Below are 16,642 nucleotides of genomic sequence, written 5' to 3' on the forward strand. Positions count from 1 at the left end.
CTTGGAAAGGAAAGTGAGGTTGGAGATGGTTTGAAGATAATTTATTGTTTTATACATCAATCGTAATTTTCTTTCAAATCACCAAAATATTTTTCAACTCCTGTAGCACAGGATGTGATTGAATAAACTGTAATAAAGTAAGGAAAATACATTAATGAGCTTGTGGCACATTATATTATAACATATTTGTATTTTCATGCATTAGCAAGGCATTCTACTCAACAGCAAATTTGAAGAAATGTTCTCATAACTTTTGAAAAATATAACAGCCATGAATAGCTACAGCTCTATTTCCCAAATATACACCAAAACTAATTTATTTGTTCTTCAGTATCACCATGCACCTTGATATGGTTCCACACACATTTTTCATTGGGCAGTTGCTGCGAGTTTACCCTCCAAGTACTTAAAAATGGTAGAAAATGTATAAATTTTACATCTGCCAATACCAGGGTGAAGATTCTAAGCTCTCATAGTTCAAATCAAAATAAAATGTTCTTGCAGTTAAGGAGACCACATAATGTAGATTACTCAAAGACTGCCATGTTATTTGATCAATCCCATTACTACATTACACATTTTCATGTCAAAAGTTATGTTTGTTTCTACAAACGATGGAAGGGATACCAACACGCCAGTGTGCAAGGCTCAGGGAAACCAGAGGGGAGAAATATGCAGAGAATCAATGCAAGAATAATAACCTCAACACAAAAACACATTTTTTAAGCTGTCCTAATACTAGGAAGTTACTATATTCCACAAAAGATTGGTTTGAAATAATAATAAACAATTTTGCAACTCTACCTCTTCATTGTATATGCTTCTGATTTCCAGCTTTTCTTTCTCCACTTTGTTCAATTTCCACCGAAGATTTGTATTCATGTCATCTCCATTCCCGGACTGTAACTGGTTTTGGAATTGGCCAATGGTGCTTTGCAATCTGAGTAATAAAATATGTAGAACTGTGTAGATCAGAAAGAATGTTGTTCATTATATACACCATTTATTCAGGCGCAGATCAATTTTTCACACATTCAAGTGGGAAACAATGCTGACAATCGTGGAGTCATCTTGTGCTATTTCTAGATGTATTCCAAGTTTGAACTTTTATCAATTTGTTTCAGTTATATTTGTAAGGTTTCATGGAAAATATCTATAATAATCCAGTTTGTGTTAGTTTTTTAAAAACCCTCAGAGCGCCAATTTACATTTTCTAGTTTTTAATACAAGAGGTTGCTAGAACCACATCATACAAGCTTCAATTTTGTAATTTCTGATTCACTATAAAAGCAGTCAGTCACAAATAAATAGTTAACCTTCTAAGATGGACGTTGGGGAAAAAAAGGTAAGCAATGTAGGTCTGATATTCATAAAAGATAGAATATGTTAAAAAAAAGTTGTAAACTGGTAAAATTTACCAGTTTTTTTTAACATGGGCCCAGTGCCAAGAAAAAATAACCTCTTAGATGCAGGAGAAAAAGTTCAGAATGTACGATTTATTTTACCAAAACATTGGAGGTGTTCTGATAAGTATATATTTATTATAAAACATTCATGGGTTTTTTTGGTGTGTAGTTAAGCACCGCTTTACGCACTAGCAATGTAGCACATCTCAGGATGGGCAGTTTGGAGATGGGTTTATCTGGAAGCAAAAGTCTTTGAGCGAGCTGTCGGTAATGATCCTAACTACTTTGTGAATGCGTCCATGTTCTATTTGTCTTTGTGCTTTTCTCTCCCTCAATTCCTGTTTGTCTCCCTGTCGTCCCCATCTCACTGTGGGCTTTATCTGTTCGTCACTCTTTCTCGTCCGTCTTTCTAGCATTCTCTGCAACACTCACTTGTTGCTTCCCACCTGAACAACTTGGATTTATATAGAATTCTTTATATACAGTAATGTGTCAGAGCACATTATAGAGTGTGCTGAACACCAATCAGGGAGAGTGAGTCACTCTCACTTTTCCTCTCCTCGGTCCTCCTTCCCTTTCACTGAGACTCTTTCTGTTTCTCTTACATCTCCTAGTATGTAATTCACTCTTCTCTCTCATGAACATTATTTTGTCCTTTCCCCTATCTATTACCTCATCCACTCACACTCTTACACTGTCTCTCGTACATTCGTCCCTTGTGCTCACTAAGAATTCTATGTATGTGTGTCTGTGTGTCCATGGGAACCATTTTTCGCTCAATGTAGACTTTATAAATGTGCAAAAGAAGAATTGAGAGTGGCTAGAAGTTGAGGTGCAGAAGCATATGTGCTGAGAATCGCAGGTGCTGTAGTTCTAAAGTTGTAAACCGGATTGTAAGGTAGGAGCAAAGTAAAAATGGCTGTTCTTAATTTCATTTTCTGGGCAGGAAGTAATGTCAAGGCAGGCATCTTGACCATGTGCCTCCTTACAACATGGTCCCTTGATGTCTCTTCATGTCTGTGGATGAGCACCACACAAGGCAGGGCAAAACCTTGGGCAAGGTTACTCCACACGCTTAATAATAATCCCTCCAAAATAATAATAAATTGGTTATTTTCAATCCATGACTGTTTGACTGGCTGCCGCGTTTTGCCCACAAATATATGGTCAATTCACTTTATAGCATATTCTGTGAAACGCTTTGAGACAACTAGAAGATGTGAAAAGCACTATAACAAATGCAAGAATTATTATTATTATTATAAAATTAGTTAAAACAAAAATTTAGAAAAATTTAAATATGCAATAAGCTGGACAAGCAAAAATAATTGTAATAAAACCTTGATAGAAAAACTTGGAAAAAAGGAAATGGAAGGAAACAACAACAAGATTACATTTGTACAGCACCTTTCATGCCAGGAGGACGTCCCAAGGCGCTGGACAATGTACAGCATTTCAGACCCGAGCTGGGGTCAGGGGGGAGAAGGGAGGGGAGGGGAAGGAGGGTGACCAATGGCATGGTCGAAGAGGAAGGTTTTGAAGCGGAACTTGAAGGAGGTTAAGGAGGGGGCGAGGCGGAGAGATTGGGGGATGGAGTTCCAGAAGTTGGGAGCAGAGTGGCTGAAGGCTCTCTTCAGGAAAATACAATATTGGTGATAGGGAAAGTACGGGTAAACTTTTAAATTTACCTTTTTATCTTTTCTATTAATTTAGATGTTTTGAGCTAATGTAGAGGTAATAATGCTATTCCAATGTTAAAGTAGCTTTATTATTCCATTATTAAAATTTTCTCCAAATCACAGTAACTGAGCTGATAACATTCAAAACCAGTTGGCAGCCACACGCTCTGTGGAACTGGAAGCTTTCCAAGTGTTATATGTATACATGTACAATAACAACAACTTGGATATTATAAAGTGCCTACACGCTGAGTACTTAAAGAATACCCCCTTGAAAGAATACTCTACAGCAGCAGAATCAGTTCAGTGCTGCATATGGTTTATTACCTTTTTAAGACTTTGCTGAGTATTTGAACAAAACAAGGACCATACTCAATGGAGACTAACAAACAGCCCATAGTTGGGTTGTAAACAGATAAGAAATTGCAAATCTGTCGTGGATTAATGCTTTCAACCAAATGTGGTGCACTGGGATTCCTTTGCATCATGTCATCCAAGTGCTTTTGCTTTCCCACAAAATAGAAATTTGTAAATTAGGACATTCAGCTAATTGATAAAACATATAATTTGGATCAGACATAGGAGTACCCTTCAGGCCCATACTCCTCTAAACACCATAACTCAAAATCATTCAATTATCACTTTTATATTATAACAATCAATAGTTTTTCCTGCCAAGTTTAAAAATTCTAAAAACCTTGCATGGTTCTGTATTTTTTATCCCTCATGACCAAATCATTGATCAGAGCCTATCCTGGTGCCAACTCCTCAACTGAAGCTAACTACTCTAATCCCAGCATCTAATTATCAAAACAAATCCTTTTTATACTGTTTCCCTTCAAATATTTATCCAATTTCCTTTTAAATGTTTTATGGTCTTAACCTCAATAGCTATTTGTGGCAACGCATTCCATGTTCTGACAACCATCTCATGATAACGTTTCTTCCAACTTCCACCTTTAACTATTTTAGTGACAATTCTGTCCTAATGCTCCATAGATAGTTACTGATTCATCAACCAGCAGAATTAATCTCTCATGATTTAGCCTATAAAGACCCTTCATAATTTTGAATCTCAATTAGAATAACATTTTCTGTTCAAGTTCCTTTTTTCAAGCCTATTTTAACTATTACCACTTGTTCCTCTGAATGAAAACCCTTTCTGTACCTTTTCCATGACTTTGATGTCCTTTCTATCCAGTGGCTGGGTTGTAAAAAAAATTGTCATTTAGGTAGGGCATTAGGATAGAGTCAAGGCCTCCCTTCAATCTGCACAGGTGCTCACTCCTTCTCATGGAACCAGAGAGGAACTTCTGCGGAACCACCAACTGTCCTTCAAACCCCACATACATACTCTCACTCACTCTACTTTCCCTTACCTTTGCAACATTGCCCACCTCTGCCACTACCTCTATCCCCCTCTCCAAGGCTGCCAAGACCTTCACTCATGCATTAATCATCTCCAGGCTCAACTAGTCCATTGCCCTTCTCACTGGCCTCCTCAGTTCCTCCCTATACAAGTTGCAGGCCATCCAGAACGCTGCAGCCCTTGTTCTCTTCTACACCAGCCTTCACAAGCCCGTCACGTCCCTTCCTTACCCGGGTCCACTGCCCACTCCATGCCAGCTACTTTGCCCCCTGCTATCTGAAACACCATCTCAAAACCTTCTCCACCTTGCCCCTTTCATCTCAGACTTTAAAGCCAATTTTAAAACCCATCTCTTGGACTATGCTTTCAACCATTATTCCCCTCCCCTCCCTGTTCAGTCTCTTAGTCAGTTGTGTGAAGTGTTCTGAGATGTCTTTCTAACATACAAGTTTCTACATAAATATTAATTGTTGTTGTTGTATAGTTCCTTTCTTTTTCCTCACAAAATGTACGTCACATTCCGCAACATTAAACTGCATCTGCCTATTTTTCTAAATGATCAGTTCTCACAGTATCTTGCATTCTTATATTAAATTACATTACCTCTCAATTTCATTTTCACAATGGTTTTGTTTTTCCTCAAGAGCCAAACTTCGGGTCCTTCCATTTCTTATTCCCGTGCTTGTTCTTAACTGAGCTGACTGAGTGTTGTCCCCTGTCCCATCTAGGATACACTCCACACGTCCTTCGAAACCTGTAGCGGACATACCTAAGCTTCCCTACATTCTCCAAAATCTACAAAAACAAAACAAAAAAATGAAAGTTTACATTGAAAAACTATGAGCAACATTATTTACATATTTAAAAAGCTTTGTGCATTCACAAAAATATCCACATAAATATTATATCCAGAATACCAACTGAAACACCAAATCGGGCAGAGCATAGGGATGTTCAAAGGCAAAGAAGACTAGTCTGCTAGTTCTCTGGATGCTAAATAAATTGCTGGTCAGCCACCCCATAAGTCTGGTCCAGATCAGCTAGAATTATTTCAAGCCACTTGTGAACTGCAGAATGTGGAATTGTGTGGTTCTGCTCATTAAAATCAATTTCAAACCTAAGAAGAAAGAACCTGCATTCAATGGAACCCCATTGTAATGTTCTTGTTATATTGCAGGTTTGCTTAATGTGTGATTGGGGCGTGGGTCCAGATATTTATTTTCCAAAAAATACAAAATACATCCAGAAAGCTGGCAGCCTTACTTCAAAACGTTGAAATGACATCTGCAGCAACCTGATGTCCCAGACATTCACCATTGTTTAGCACAGAAGTCAGCCAGCTTTCTACACTTGTGTGCAGTGAATGCAAAGCGCTGTCAATCATGACCTGTTATAACACTGGTTGGTATGGATCATAATTGCCATATTATAATGGGACCCCACTGTATTTTTACTACTTTATCATGTTAAAATGTTCCAAAGCACTTCACAGTGTCGTGCCTAATTGTTTTTGGCACCAAGTGCCTACACAGAAACCCATCTCCATGTTTAAGTGTATGCTTATACTCACTTACTGTGAGTATATATATAATTATATGAAGTGTGTGCTTATACTTACTCTTACTGTGTGTATATGTGTATATATAATTGTATATAGTGTAGTGTTTATACTCACTCTCAGTGTATATATAATTGTATATAGTGTAGTGTTTATACTCACTCTCAATGTATATATATAATTGTATGTAGTGTATGTTTATACTCACTCTCAGTGTATATATATATTTGTATGGAGTGTATGTTTATACTCACTCTCAGTGTATATATATATTTGTATATAGTGTATGTTTATACTCACTCTCAGTATATATATATATATAAATTGGATATAGTGTAGTGTTTATACTCACTCTCAGTGTATATATAATTGTATATAGTGTATGGTTATACTTACTCTGTGTATATAGTGTAGGTTTATACTCACTCTCAGTATATATATAGTGTACGTTTATTCTCAATCTCAGTGTGCATATATAGTGTATATAGTGTATGTTTATACTCACTCTCATTGTACATATAGTGTATATAGTGTAGGTTTATACTCACTCTCAGTGTATATATAGTGTACGTGTTTACTCACTCAGTGTATATGTAGTGTATATAATGTATGTTTATGCTCACTCTCAGCATATATAGTGTACATTGTGTGGGTTTATACTCACTCTCAGTGTATATATAGTGTACATAGTGTATGTTTATACTCACTCTCAATGTGTGTATATATAGTGTACAGTGTGGGGGTTACACTCACTCTCAGTATATATAGTGTGTACACTGTGGGGTTATACTCACTCTCAGTGTGTGTGTGTACTGTGGGGTTATACTCACTCTCAGTGTGTGTACACTGTGGGGTTATACTCACTCTCAGTGTGTGTGTACACTGTGGGGGTTATACTCACTCTCAGTGTGTGTACACTGTGGGGGTTATACTCACTCTCAGTGTGTGTGTACACTGTGGGGTTATACTCACTCTCAGTGTGTGTGTACTGTGGGGGTTATACTCACTCTCAGTGTGTGTACACTGTGGGGGTTATACTCACTCTCAGTGTGTGTGTACACTGTGGGGGTTATACTCACTCTCAGTGTGTGTGTACACTGTGGGGGTTATACTCACTCTCAGTGTGTGTGTACACTGTGGGGGTTATACTCACTCTCAGTGTGTGTACACTGTGGGGGTTATACTCACTCTCAGTGTGTGTGTACACTGTGGGGGTTATACTCACTCTCAGTGTATATATAGTGTGTACACTGTGGGGTTATACTCACTCTCAGTGTGTGTGTACTGTGGGGTTATACTCACTCTCAGTGTGTGTGTACTGTGGGGTTATACTCACTCTCAGTGTGTGTACACTGTGGGGTTATACTCACTCTCAGTGTGTGTGTACACTGTGGGGTTATACTCACTCTCAGTGTGTGTACACTGTGGGGTTATACTCACTCTCAGTGTGTGTGTACTGTGGGGGTTATACTCACTCTCAGTGTGTGTGTACACTGTGGGGTTATACTCACTCTCAGTGTGTGTGTACACTGTGGGGGTTATACTCACTCTCAGTGTGTGTGTACACTGTGGGGGTTATACTCACTCTCAGTGTGTGTACACTGTGGGGTTATACTCACTCTCAGTGTGTGTGTACACTGTGGGGGTTATACTCACTCTCAGTGTATATATATATATATAAATTGGATATAGTGTAGTGTTTATACTCACTCTCAGTGTATATATAATTGTATATAGTGTATGGTTATACTTACTCTGTGTATATAGTGTAGGTTTATACTCACTCTCAGTATATATATAGTGTACGTTTATTCTCAATCTCAGTGTGCATATATAGTGTATATAGTGTATGTTTATACTCACTCTCATTGTACATATAGTGTATATAGTGTAGGTTTATACTCACTCTCAGTGTATATATAGTGTACGTGTTTACTCACTCAGTGTATATGTAGTGTATATAATGTATGTTTATGCTCACTCTCAGCATATATAGTGTACATTGTGTGGGTTTATACTCACTCTCAGTGTATATATAGTGTACATAGTGTATGTTTATACTCACTCTCAATGTGTGTATATATAGTGTACAGTGTGGGGGTTACACTCACTCTCAGTATATATAGTGTGTACACTGTGGGGTTATACTCACTCTCAGTGTGTGTGTGTACTGTGGGGGTTATACTCACTCTCAGTGTGTGTACACTGTGGGGTTATACTCACTCTCAGTGTGTGTGTACACTGTGGGGTTATACTCACTCTCAGTGTGTGTACACTGTGGGGGTTATACTCACTCTCAGTGTGTGTGTACACTGTGGGGGTTATACTCACTCTCAGTGTGTGTGTACTGTGGGTTATACTCACTCTCAGTGTGTGTGTACTGTGGGGTTATACTCACTCTCAGTGTGTGTACACTGTGGGGGTTATACTCACTCTCAGTGTGTGTGTACACTGTGGGGTTATACTCACTCTCAGTGTGTGTGTACTGTGGGGGTTATACTCACTCTCAGTGTGTGTGTACACTGTGGGGTTATACTCACTCTCAGTGTGTGTGTACACTGTGGGGTTATACTCACTCTCAGTGTGTGTGTACACTGTGGGGGTTATACTCACTCTCAGTGTGTGTGTACACTGTGGGGGTTATACTCACTCTCAGTGTGTGTACACTGTGGGGGTTATACTCACTCTCAGTGTGTGTGTACACTGTGGGGGTTATACTCACTCTCAGTGTATATATAGTGTGTACACTGTGGGGTTATACTCACTCTCAGTGTGTGTGTACTGTGGGGTTATACTCACTCTCAGTGTGTGTGTACTGTGGGGTTATACTCACTCTCAGTGTGTGTACACTGTGGGGTTATACTCACTCTCAGTGTGTGTACACTGTGGGGTTATACTCACTCTCAGTGTGTGTGTACACTGTGGGGTTATACTCACTCTCAGTGTGTGTACACTGTGGGGTTATACTCACTCTCAGTGTGTGTGTACACTGTGGGGTTATACTCACTCTCAGTGTGTGTACACTGTGGGGTTATACTCACTCTCAGTGTGTGTGTACTGTGGGGTCATACTCACTCTCAGTGTGTGTGTACACTGTGGGGGTTATACTCACTCTCAGTGTGTGTGTACTGTGGGGTTATACTCACTCTCAGTGTGTGTACACTGTGGGGTTATACTCACTCTCAGTGTGTGTACACTGTGGGGGTTATACTCACTCTCAGTGTGTGTGTACTGTGGGGTTATACTCACTCTCAGTGTGTGTACACTGTGGGGTTATACTCACTCTCAGTGTGTGTACACTGTGGGGTTATACTCACTCTCAGTGTGTGTACACTGTGGGGTTATACTCACTCTCAGTGTGTGTACACTGTGGGGTTATACTCACTCTCAGTGTGTGTGTACTGTGGGGTTATACTCACTCTCAGTGTGTGTGTACTGTGGGGTTATACTCACTCTCAGTGTGTGTGTAACTGTGGGGTTATACTCACTCTCAGTGTGTGTGTACACTGTGGGGTTATACTCACTCTCAGTGTGTGTGTACACTGTGGGGTTATACTCACTCTCAGTGTGTGTGTACACTGTGGGGTTATACTCACTCTCAGTGTGTGTGTACTGTGGGGTTATACTCACTCTCAGTGTGTGTGTACACTGTGGGGTTATACTCACTCTCAGTGTGTGTGTACTGTGGGGTTATACTCACTCTCAGTGTGTGTACACTGTGGGGTTATACTCACTCTCAGTGTGTGTGTACACTGTGGGGTTATACTCACTCTCAGTGTGTGTGTACACTGTGGGGGTTATACTCACTCTCAGTGTGTGTACACTGTGGGGTTATACTCACTCTCAGTGTGTGTGTACACTGTGGGGTTATACTCACTCTCAGTGTATATATAGTGTGTACACTGTGGGGTTATACTCACTCTCAGTGTGTGTGTACTGTGGGGTTATACTCACTCTCAGTGTGTGTACACTGTGGGGTTATACTCACTCTCAGTGTGTGTACACTGTGGGGTTATACTCACTCTCAGTGTGTGTGTACTGTGGGGTTATACTCACACTCAGTGTGTGTACACTGTGGGGTTATACTCACTCTCAGTGTGTGTGTACTGTGGGGGTTATACTCACTCTCAGTGTGTGTACACTGTGGGGTTATACTCACTCTCAGTGTGTGTGTACTGTGGGGGTTATACTCACTCTCAGTGTGTGTGTACACTGTGGGGTTATACTCACTCTCAGTGTGTGTACACTGTGGGTTATACTCACTCTCAGTGTGTGTACACTGTGGGGTTATACTCACTCTCAGTGTGTGTACACTGTGGGGTTATACTCACTCTCAGTGTGTGTGTACTGTGGGGTTATACTCACTCTCAGTGTGTGTGTACTGTGGGGTTATACTCACTCTCAGTGTGTGTACACTGTGGGGTTATACTCACTCTCAGTGTGTGTGTACACTGTGGGGGTTATACTCACTCTCAGTGTGTGTACACTGTGGGGTTATACTCACTCTCAGTGTGTGTGTACACTGTGGGGTTATACTCACTCTCAGTGTGTGTGTACTGTGGGGTTATACTCACTCTCAGTGTGTGTACACTGTGGGGGTTATACTCACTCTCAGTGTGTGTGTACACTGTGGGGGTTATACTCACTCTCAGTGTGTGTGTACACTGTGGGGTTATACTCACTCTCAGTGTGTGTGTACTGTGGGGTTATACTCACTCTCAGTGTGTGTACACTGTGGGGTTATACTCACTCTCAGTGTGTGTGTACTGTGGGGTTATACTCACTCTCAGTGTGTGTTACACTGTGGGGTTATACTCACTCTCAGTGTGTGTGTACTGTGGGGTTATACTCACTCTCAGTGTGTGTGTACACTGTGGGGTTATACTCACTCTCAGTGTGTGTGTACTGTGGGGTTATACTCACTCTCAGTGTGTGTGTACACTGTGGGGGTTATACTCACTCTCAGTGTGTGTGTACTGTGGGGTTATACTCACTCTCAGTGTGTGTACACTGTGGGGTTATACTCACTCTCAGTGTGTGTACACTGTGGGGTTATACTCACTCTCAGTGTGTGTGTACACTGTGGGGTTATACTCACTCTCAGTGTGTGTACACTGTGGGGTTATACTCACTCTCAGTGTGTGTGTACACTGTGGGGTTATACTCACTCTCAGTGTGTGTACACTGTGGGGTTATACTCACTCTCAGTGTGTGTGTACTGTGGGGTCATACTCACTCTCAGTGTGTGTGTACACTGTGGGGGTTATACTCACTCTCAGTGTGTGTGTACTGTGGGGTTATACTCACTCTCAGTGTGTGTACACTGTGGGGTTATACTCACTCTCAGTGTGTGTACACTGTGGGGTTATACTCACTCTCAGTGTGTGTGTACTGTGGGGTTATACTCACTCTCAGTGTGTGTACACTGTGGGGGTTATACTCACTCTCAGTGTGTGTACACTGTGGGGTTATACTCACTCTCAGTGTGTGTACACTGTGGGGTTATACTCACTCTCAGTGTGTGTACACTGTGGGGTTATACTCACTCTCAGTGTGTGTGTACTGTGGGGTTATACTCACTCTCAGTGTGTGTGTACTGTGGGGTTATACTCACTCTCAGTGTGTGTGTAACTGTGGGGTTATACTCACTCTCAGTGTGTGTGTACACTGTGGGGTTATACTCACTCTCAGTGTGTGTGTACACTGTGGGGTTATACTCACTCTCAGTGTGTGTGTACACTGTGGGGTTATACTCACTCTCAGTGTGTGTGTACTGTGGGGTTATACTCACTCTCAGTGTGTGTGTACACTGTGGGGTTATACTCACTCTCAGTGTGTGTGTACTGTGGGGTTATACTCACTCTCAGTGTGTGTACACTGTGGGGTTATACTCACTCTCAGTGTGTGTACACTGTGGGGTTATACTCACTCTCAGTGTGTGTGTACCTGTGGGGGTTATACTCACTCTCAGTGTGTGTGTACACTGTGGGGTTATACTCACTCTCAGTGTGTGTTACACTGTGGGGTTATACTCACTCTCAGTGTTTGTGTGTACACTGTGGGGTTATACTCACTCTCAGTGGTGTGTACTGTGGGGTTATACTCACTCTCAGTGTGTGTGTACTGTGGGTTATACTCACTCTCAGTGTGTGTACACTGTGGGGTTATACTCACTCTCAGTGTGTGTGTACTGTGGGGTTATACTCACTCTCAGTGTGTGTACACTGTGGGGTTATACTCACTCTCAGTGTGTGTGTACTGTGGGGTTATACTCACTCTCAGTGTGTGTACACTGTGGGGTTATACTCACTCTCAGTGTGTGTGTACTGTGGGGTTATACTCACTCTCAGTGTGTGTGTACACTGTGGGGTTATACTCACTCTCAGTGTGTGTACACTGTGGGGTTATACTCACTCTCAGTGTGTGTACACTGTGGGGTTATACTCACTCTCAGTGTGTGTACACTGTGGGGTTATACTCACTCTCAGTGTGTGTGTACTGTGGGGTTATACTCACTCTCAGTGTGTGTGTACTGTGGGGTTATACTCACTCTCAGTGTGTGTACACTGTGGGGTTATACTCACTCTCAGTGTGTTGTCACTGTGGGGGTTATACTCACTCTCAGTGTGTGTACACTGTGGGGTTATACTCACTCTCAGTGTGTGTGTACACTGTGGGGTTATACTCACTCTCAGTGTGTGTGTACTGTGGGGTTATACTCACTCTCAGTGTGTGTACACTGTGGGGGTTATACTCACTCTCAGTGTGTGTGTACACTGTGGGGGTTATACTCACTCTCAGTGTGTGTGTACACTGTGGGGTTATACTCACTCTCAGTGTGTGTGTACTGTGGGGTTATACTCACTCTCAGTGTGTGTACACTGTGGGGTTATACTCACTCTCAGTGTGTGTGTACTGTGGGGGTTATACTCACTCTCAGTGTGTGTACACTGTGGGGTTATACTCACTCTCAGTGTGTGTGTACTGTGGGGGTATACCACTCTCAGTGTGTGTGTACACTGTGGGGTTATACTCACTCTCAGTGTGTGTGTACTGTGGGGTTATACTCACTCTCAGTGTGTGTGTACACTGTGGGGGTTATACTCACTCTCAGTGTGTGTGTACTGTGGGGTTATACTCACTCTCAGTGTGTGTACACTGTGGGGTTATACTCACTCTCAGTGTGTGTACACTGTGGGGTTATACTCACTCTCAGTGTGTGTGTACACTGTGGGGTTATACTCACTCTCAGTGTGTGTACACTGTGGGGTTATACTCACTCTCAGTGTGTGTGTACACTGTGGGGTTATACTCACTCTCAGTGTGTGTACACTGTGGGGTTATACTCACTCTCAGTGTGTGTGTTCTGTGGGGTTATACTCACTCTCAGTGTGTGTGTACTGTGGGGTTATACTCACTCTCAGTGTGTGTACACTGTGGGGTTATACTCACTCTCAGTGTGTGTGTACTGTGGGGTTATACTCACTCTCAGTGTGTGTACACTGTGGGGTTATACTCACTCTCAGTGTGTGTGTACTGTGGGGTTATACTCACTCTCAGTGTGTGTGTACTGTGGGGTTATACTCACTCTCAGTGTGTGTGTACTGTGGGGGTTATACTCACTCTCAGTGTGTGTGTACTGTGGGGTTATACTCACTCTCAGTGTGTGTGTACACTGTTGGGGGTTATACTCACTCTCAGTGTGTGTGTACTGTGGGGTTATACTCACTCTCAGTGTGTGTACACTGTGGGGTTATACTCACTCTCAGTGTGTGTACACTGTGGGGTTATACTCACTCTCAGTGTGTGTGTACACTGTGGGGGTTATACTCACTCTCAGTGTGTGTACACTGTGGGTTATACTCACTCTCAGTGTGTGTGTACACTGTGGGGTTATACTCACTCTCAGTGTGTGTGTACACTGTGGGGTTATACTCACTCTCAGTGTGTGTGTACTGTGGGGTTATACTCACTCTCAGTGTGTGTGTACTGTGGGGTTATACTCACTCTCAGTGTGTGTACACTGTGGGGTTATACTCACTCTCAGTGTGTGTACACTGTGGGGTTATACTCACTCTCAGTGTGTGTGTACTGTGGGGGTATACTCACTCTCAGTGTGTGTACACTGTGGGGTTATACTCACTCTCAGTGTGTGTGTACTGTGGGGTTATACTCACTCTCAGTGTGTGTGTACACTGTGGGGTTATACTCACTCTCAGTGTGTGTACACTGTGGGGTTATACTCACTCTCAGTGTGTGTACACTGTGGGGTTATACTCACTCTCAGTGTGTGTACACTGTGGGGTTATACTCACTCTCAGTGTGTGTACACTGTGGGGTTATACTCACTCTCAGTGTGTGTGTACTGTGGGGTTATACTCACTCTCAGTGTGTGTGTACTGTGGGGTTATACTCACTCTCAGTGTGTGTACACTGTGGGGTTATACTCACTCTCAGTGTGTGTGTACACTGTGGGGGTTATACTCACTCTCAGTGTGTGTACACTGTGGGGTTATACTCACTCTCAGTGTGTGTACACTGTGGGGGTTATACTCACTCTCAGTGTGTGTACACTGTGGGGGTTATACTCACTCTCAGTGTGTGTACACTGTGGGGTTATACTCACTCTCAGTGTGTGTACACTGTGGGGTTATACTCACTCTCAGTGTGTGTGTACTGTGGGGTTATACTCACTCTCAGTGTGTGTACACTGTGGGGTTATACTCACTCTCAGTGTGTGTACACTGTGGGGTTATACTCACTCTCAGTGTGTGTACACTGTGGGGTTATACTCACTCTCAGTGTGTGTACACTGTGGGGTTATACTCACTCTCAGTGTGTGTACACTGTGGGGTTATACTCACTCTCAGTGTGTGTGTACTGTGGGGTTATACTCACTCTCAGTGTGTGTGTACTGTGGGGTTATACTCACTCTCAGTGTGTGTGTACACTGTGGGGTTATACTCACTCTCAGTGTGTGTGTACTGTGGGGTTATACTCACTCTCAGTGTGTGTGTATTGTGGGGGTTATACTCACTCTCAGTGTGTGTGTACTGTGGGGGTTATACTCACTCTCAGTGTGTGTGTACACTGTGGGGGTTATACTCACTCTCAGTGTGTGTGTACACTGTGGGGGTTATACTCACTCTCAGTGTGTGTGTACACTGTGGGGTTATACTCACTCTCAGTGTGTGTGTACACTGTGGGGTTATACTCACTCTCCGTGTGTGTGTACTGTGGGGTTATACTCTCTCTCAGTGTGTGTGTACTGTGGGGTTATACTCACTCTCAGTGTGTGTGTACTGTGGGGTTATACTCACTCTCAGTGTGTGTACACTGTGGGGTTATACTCACTCTCAGTGTGTGTACACTGTGGGGTTATACTCACTCTCAGTGTGTGTGTACACTGTGGGGTTATACTCACTCTCAGTGTATTATAGTGTGTACACTGTGGGGTTATACTCACTCTCAGTGTGGTGTACTGTGGGGTTATACTCACTCTCAGTGTGTGTACACTGTGGGGTTATACTCACTCTCAGTGTGTGTACTGTGGGGTTATACTCACTCTCAGTGTGTGTGTACACTGTGGGGTTATACTCACTCTCAGTGTGTGTACACTGTGGGGTTATACTCACTCTCAGTGTGTGTACACTGTGGGGTTATACTCACTCTCAGTGTGTGTACACTGTGGGGTTATACTCACTCTCAGTGTGTGTACACTGTGGGGTTATACTCACTCTCAGTGTGTGTGTACTGTGGGGTTATACTCACTCTCAGTGTGTGTACACTGTGGGGGTTATACTCACTCTCAGTGTGTGTGTACTGTGGGGTTATACTCACTCTCAGTGTGTGTACACTGTGGGGTTATACTCACTCTCAGTGTGTGTGTACACTGTGGGGGTTATACTCACTCTCAGTGTGTGTACACTGTGGGGGTTATACTCACTCTCAGTGTGTGTGTACTGTGGGGGTTATACTCACTCTCAGTGTGTGTGTACTGTGGGGTTATACTCACTCTCAGTGTGTGTACACTGTGGGGTTATACTCACTCTCAGTGTGTGTGTACACTGTGGGGTTATACTCACTCTCAGTGTGTGTGTACTGTGGGGGTTATACTCACTCTCAGTGTGTGTACACTGTGGGGGTTATACTCACTCTCAGTGTGTGTACACTGTGGGGGTTATACTCACTCTCAGTGTGTGTACACTGTGGGGTTATACTCACTCTCAGTGTGTGTACACTGTGGGGGTTATACTCACTCTCAGTGTGTGTGTACACTGTGGGGTTATACTCACTCTCAGTGTGTGTGTACTGTGGGGTTATACTCACTCTCAGTGTGTGTGTACACTGTGGGGTTATACTCACTCTCAGTGTGTGTGTACTGTGGGGGTTATACTCACTCTCTGTGTGTGTGTATTGTGGGGTTATACTCACTCTCAGTGTGTGTACACTGTGGGGTTATACTCACTCTGTGTGTGTGTACTGTGGGGGTTCCTCACGCGCTCTCAGTTCTCCGCTTCAGTTTAAAATGTAACCGACGCTCCTCTTCCGCCAAACAAACGGTCATTTCCGCTCTCGCGGAGCAAACCGCCGCTTCCGATTGGTGAGCGCGTCGCTCCTCTGTGACGCC

General features: G+C 42.7%; 1 protein-coding gene across 1 annotated transcript in view; it reads right to left on the minus strand.

Moving 5' to 3' along the window:
- Positions 1 to 16,561, minus strand: part of LOC103178075 (coiled-coil domain-containing protein 171) — a 151,852-nt gene extending 135,291 nt beyond the window's left edge. The window contains exons 1-3 of the mRNA XM_007892585.2: positions 16,481 to 16,561; positions 5,058 to 5,249; positions 805 to 940 (exon numbers count right to left, since the gene is read on the minus strand). Of these exons, the coding sequence (XP_007890776.2) occupies positions 805 to 940; positions 5,058 to 5,221 (300 nt within the window). The 5' untranslated portion in view covers positions 5,222 to 5,249; positions 16,481 to 16,561. The remainder of the gene's footprint in view (positions 1 to 804; positions 941 to 5,057; positions 5,250 to 16,480) is intronic.
- Between the last annotated feature and the right edge of the window lie 81 nt (positions 16,562 to 16,642).

Source organism: Callorhinchus milii, unplaced genomic scaffold (assembly GCF_018977255.1).
Source record: "Callorhinchus milii isolate IMCB2004 unplaced genomic scaffold, IMCB_Cmil_1.0 Scaffold1, whole genome shotgun sequence".
Classification (NCBI taxonomy): domain Eukaryota; kingdom Metazoa; phylum Chordata; class Chondrichthyes; order Chimaeriformes; family Callorhinchidae; genus Callorhinchus; species Callorhinchus milii.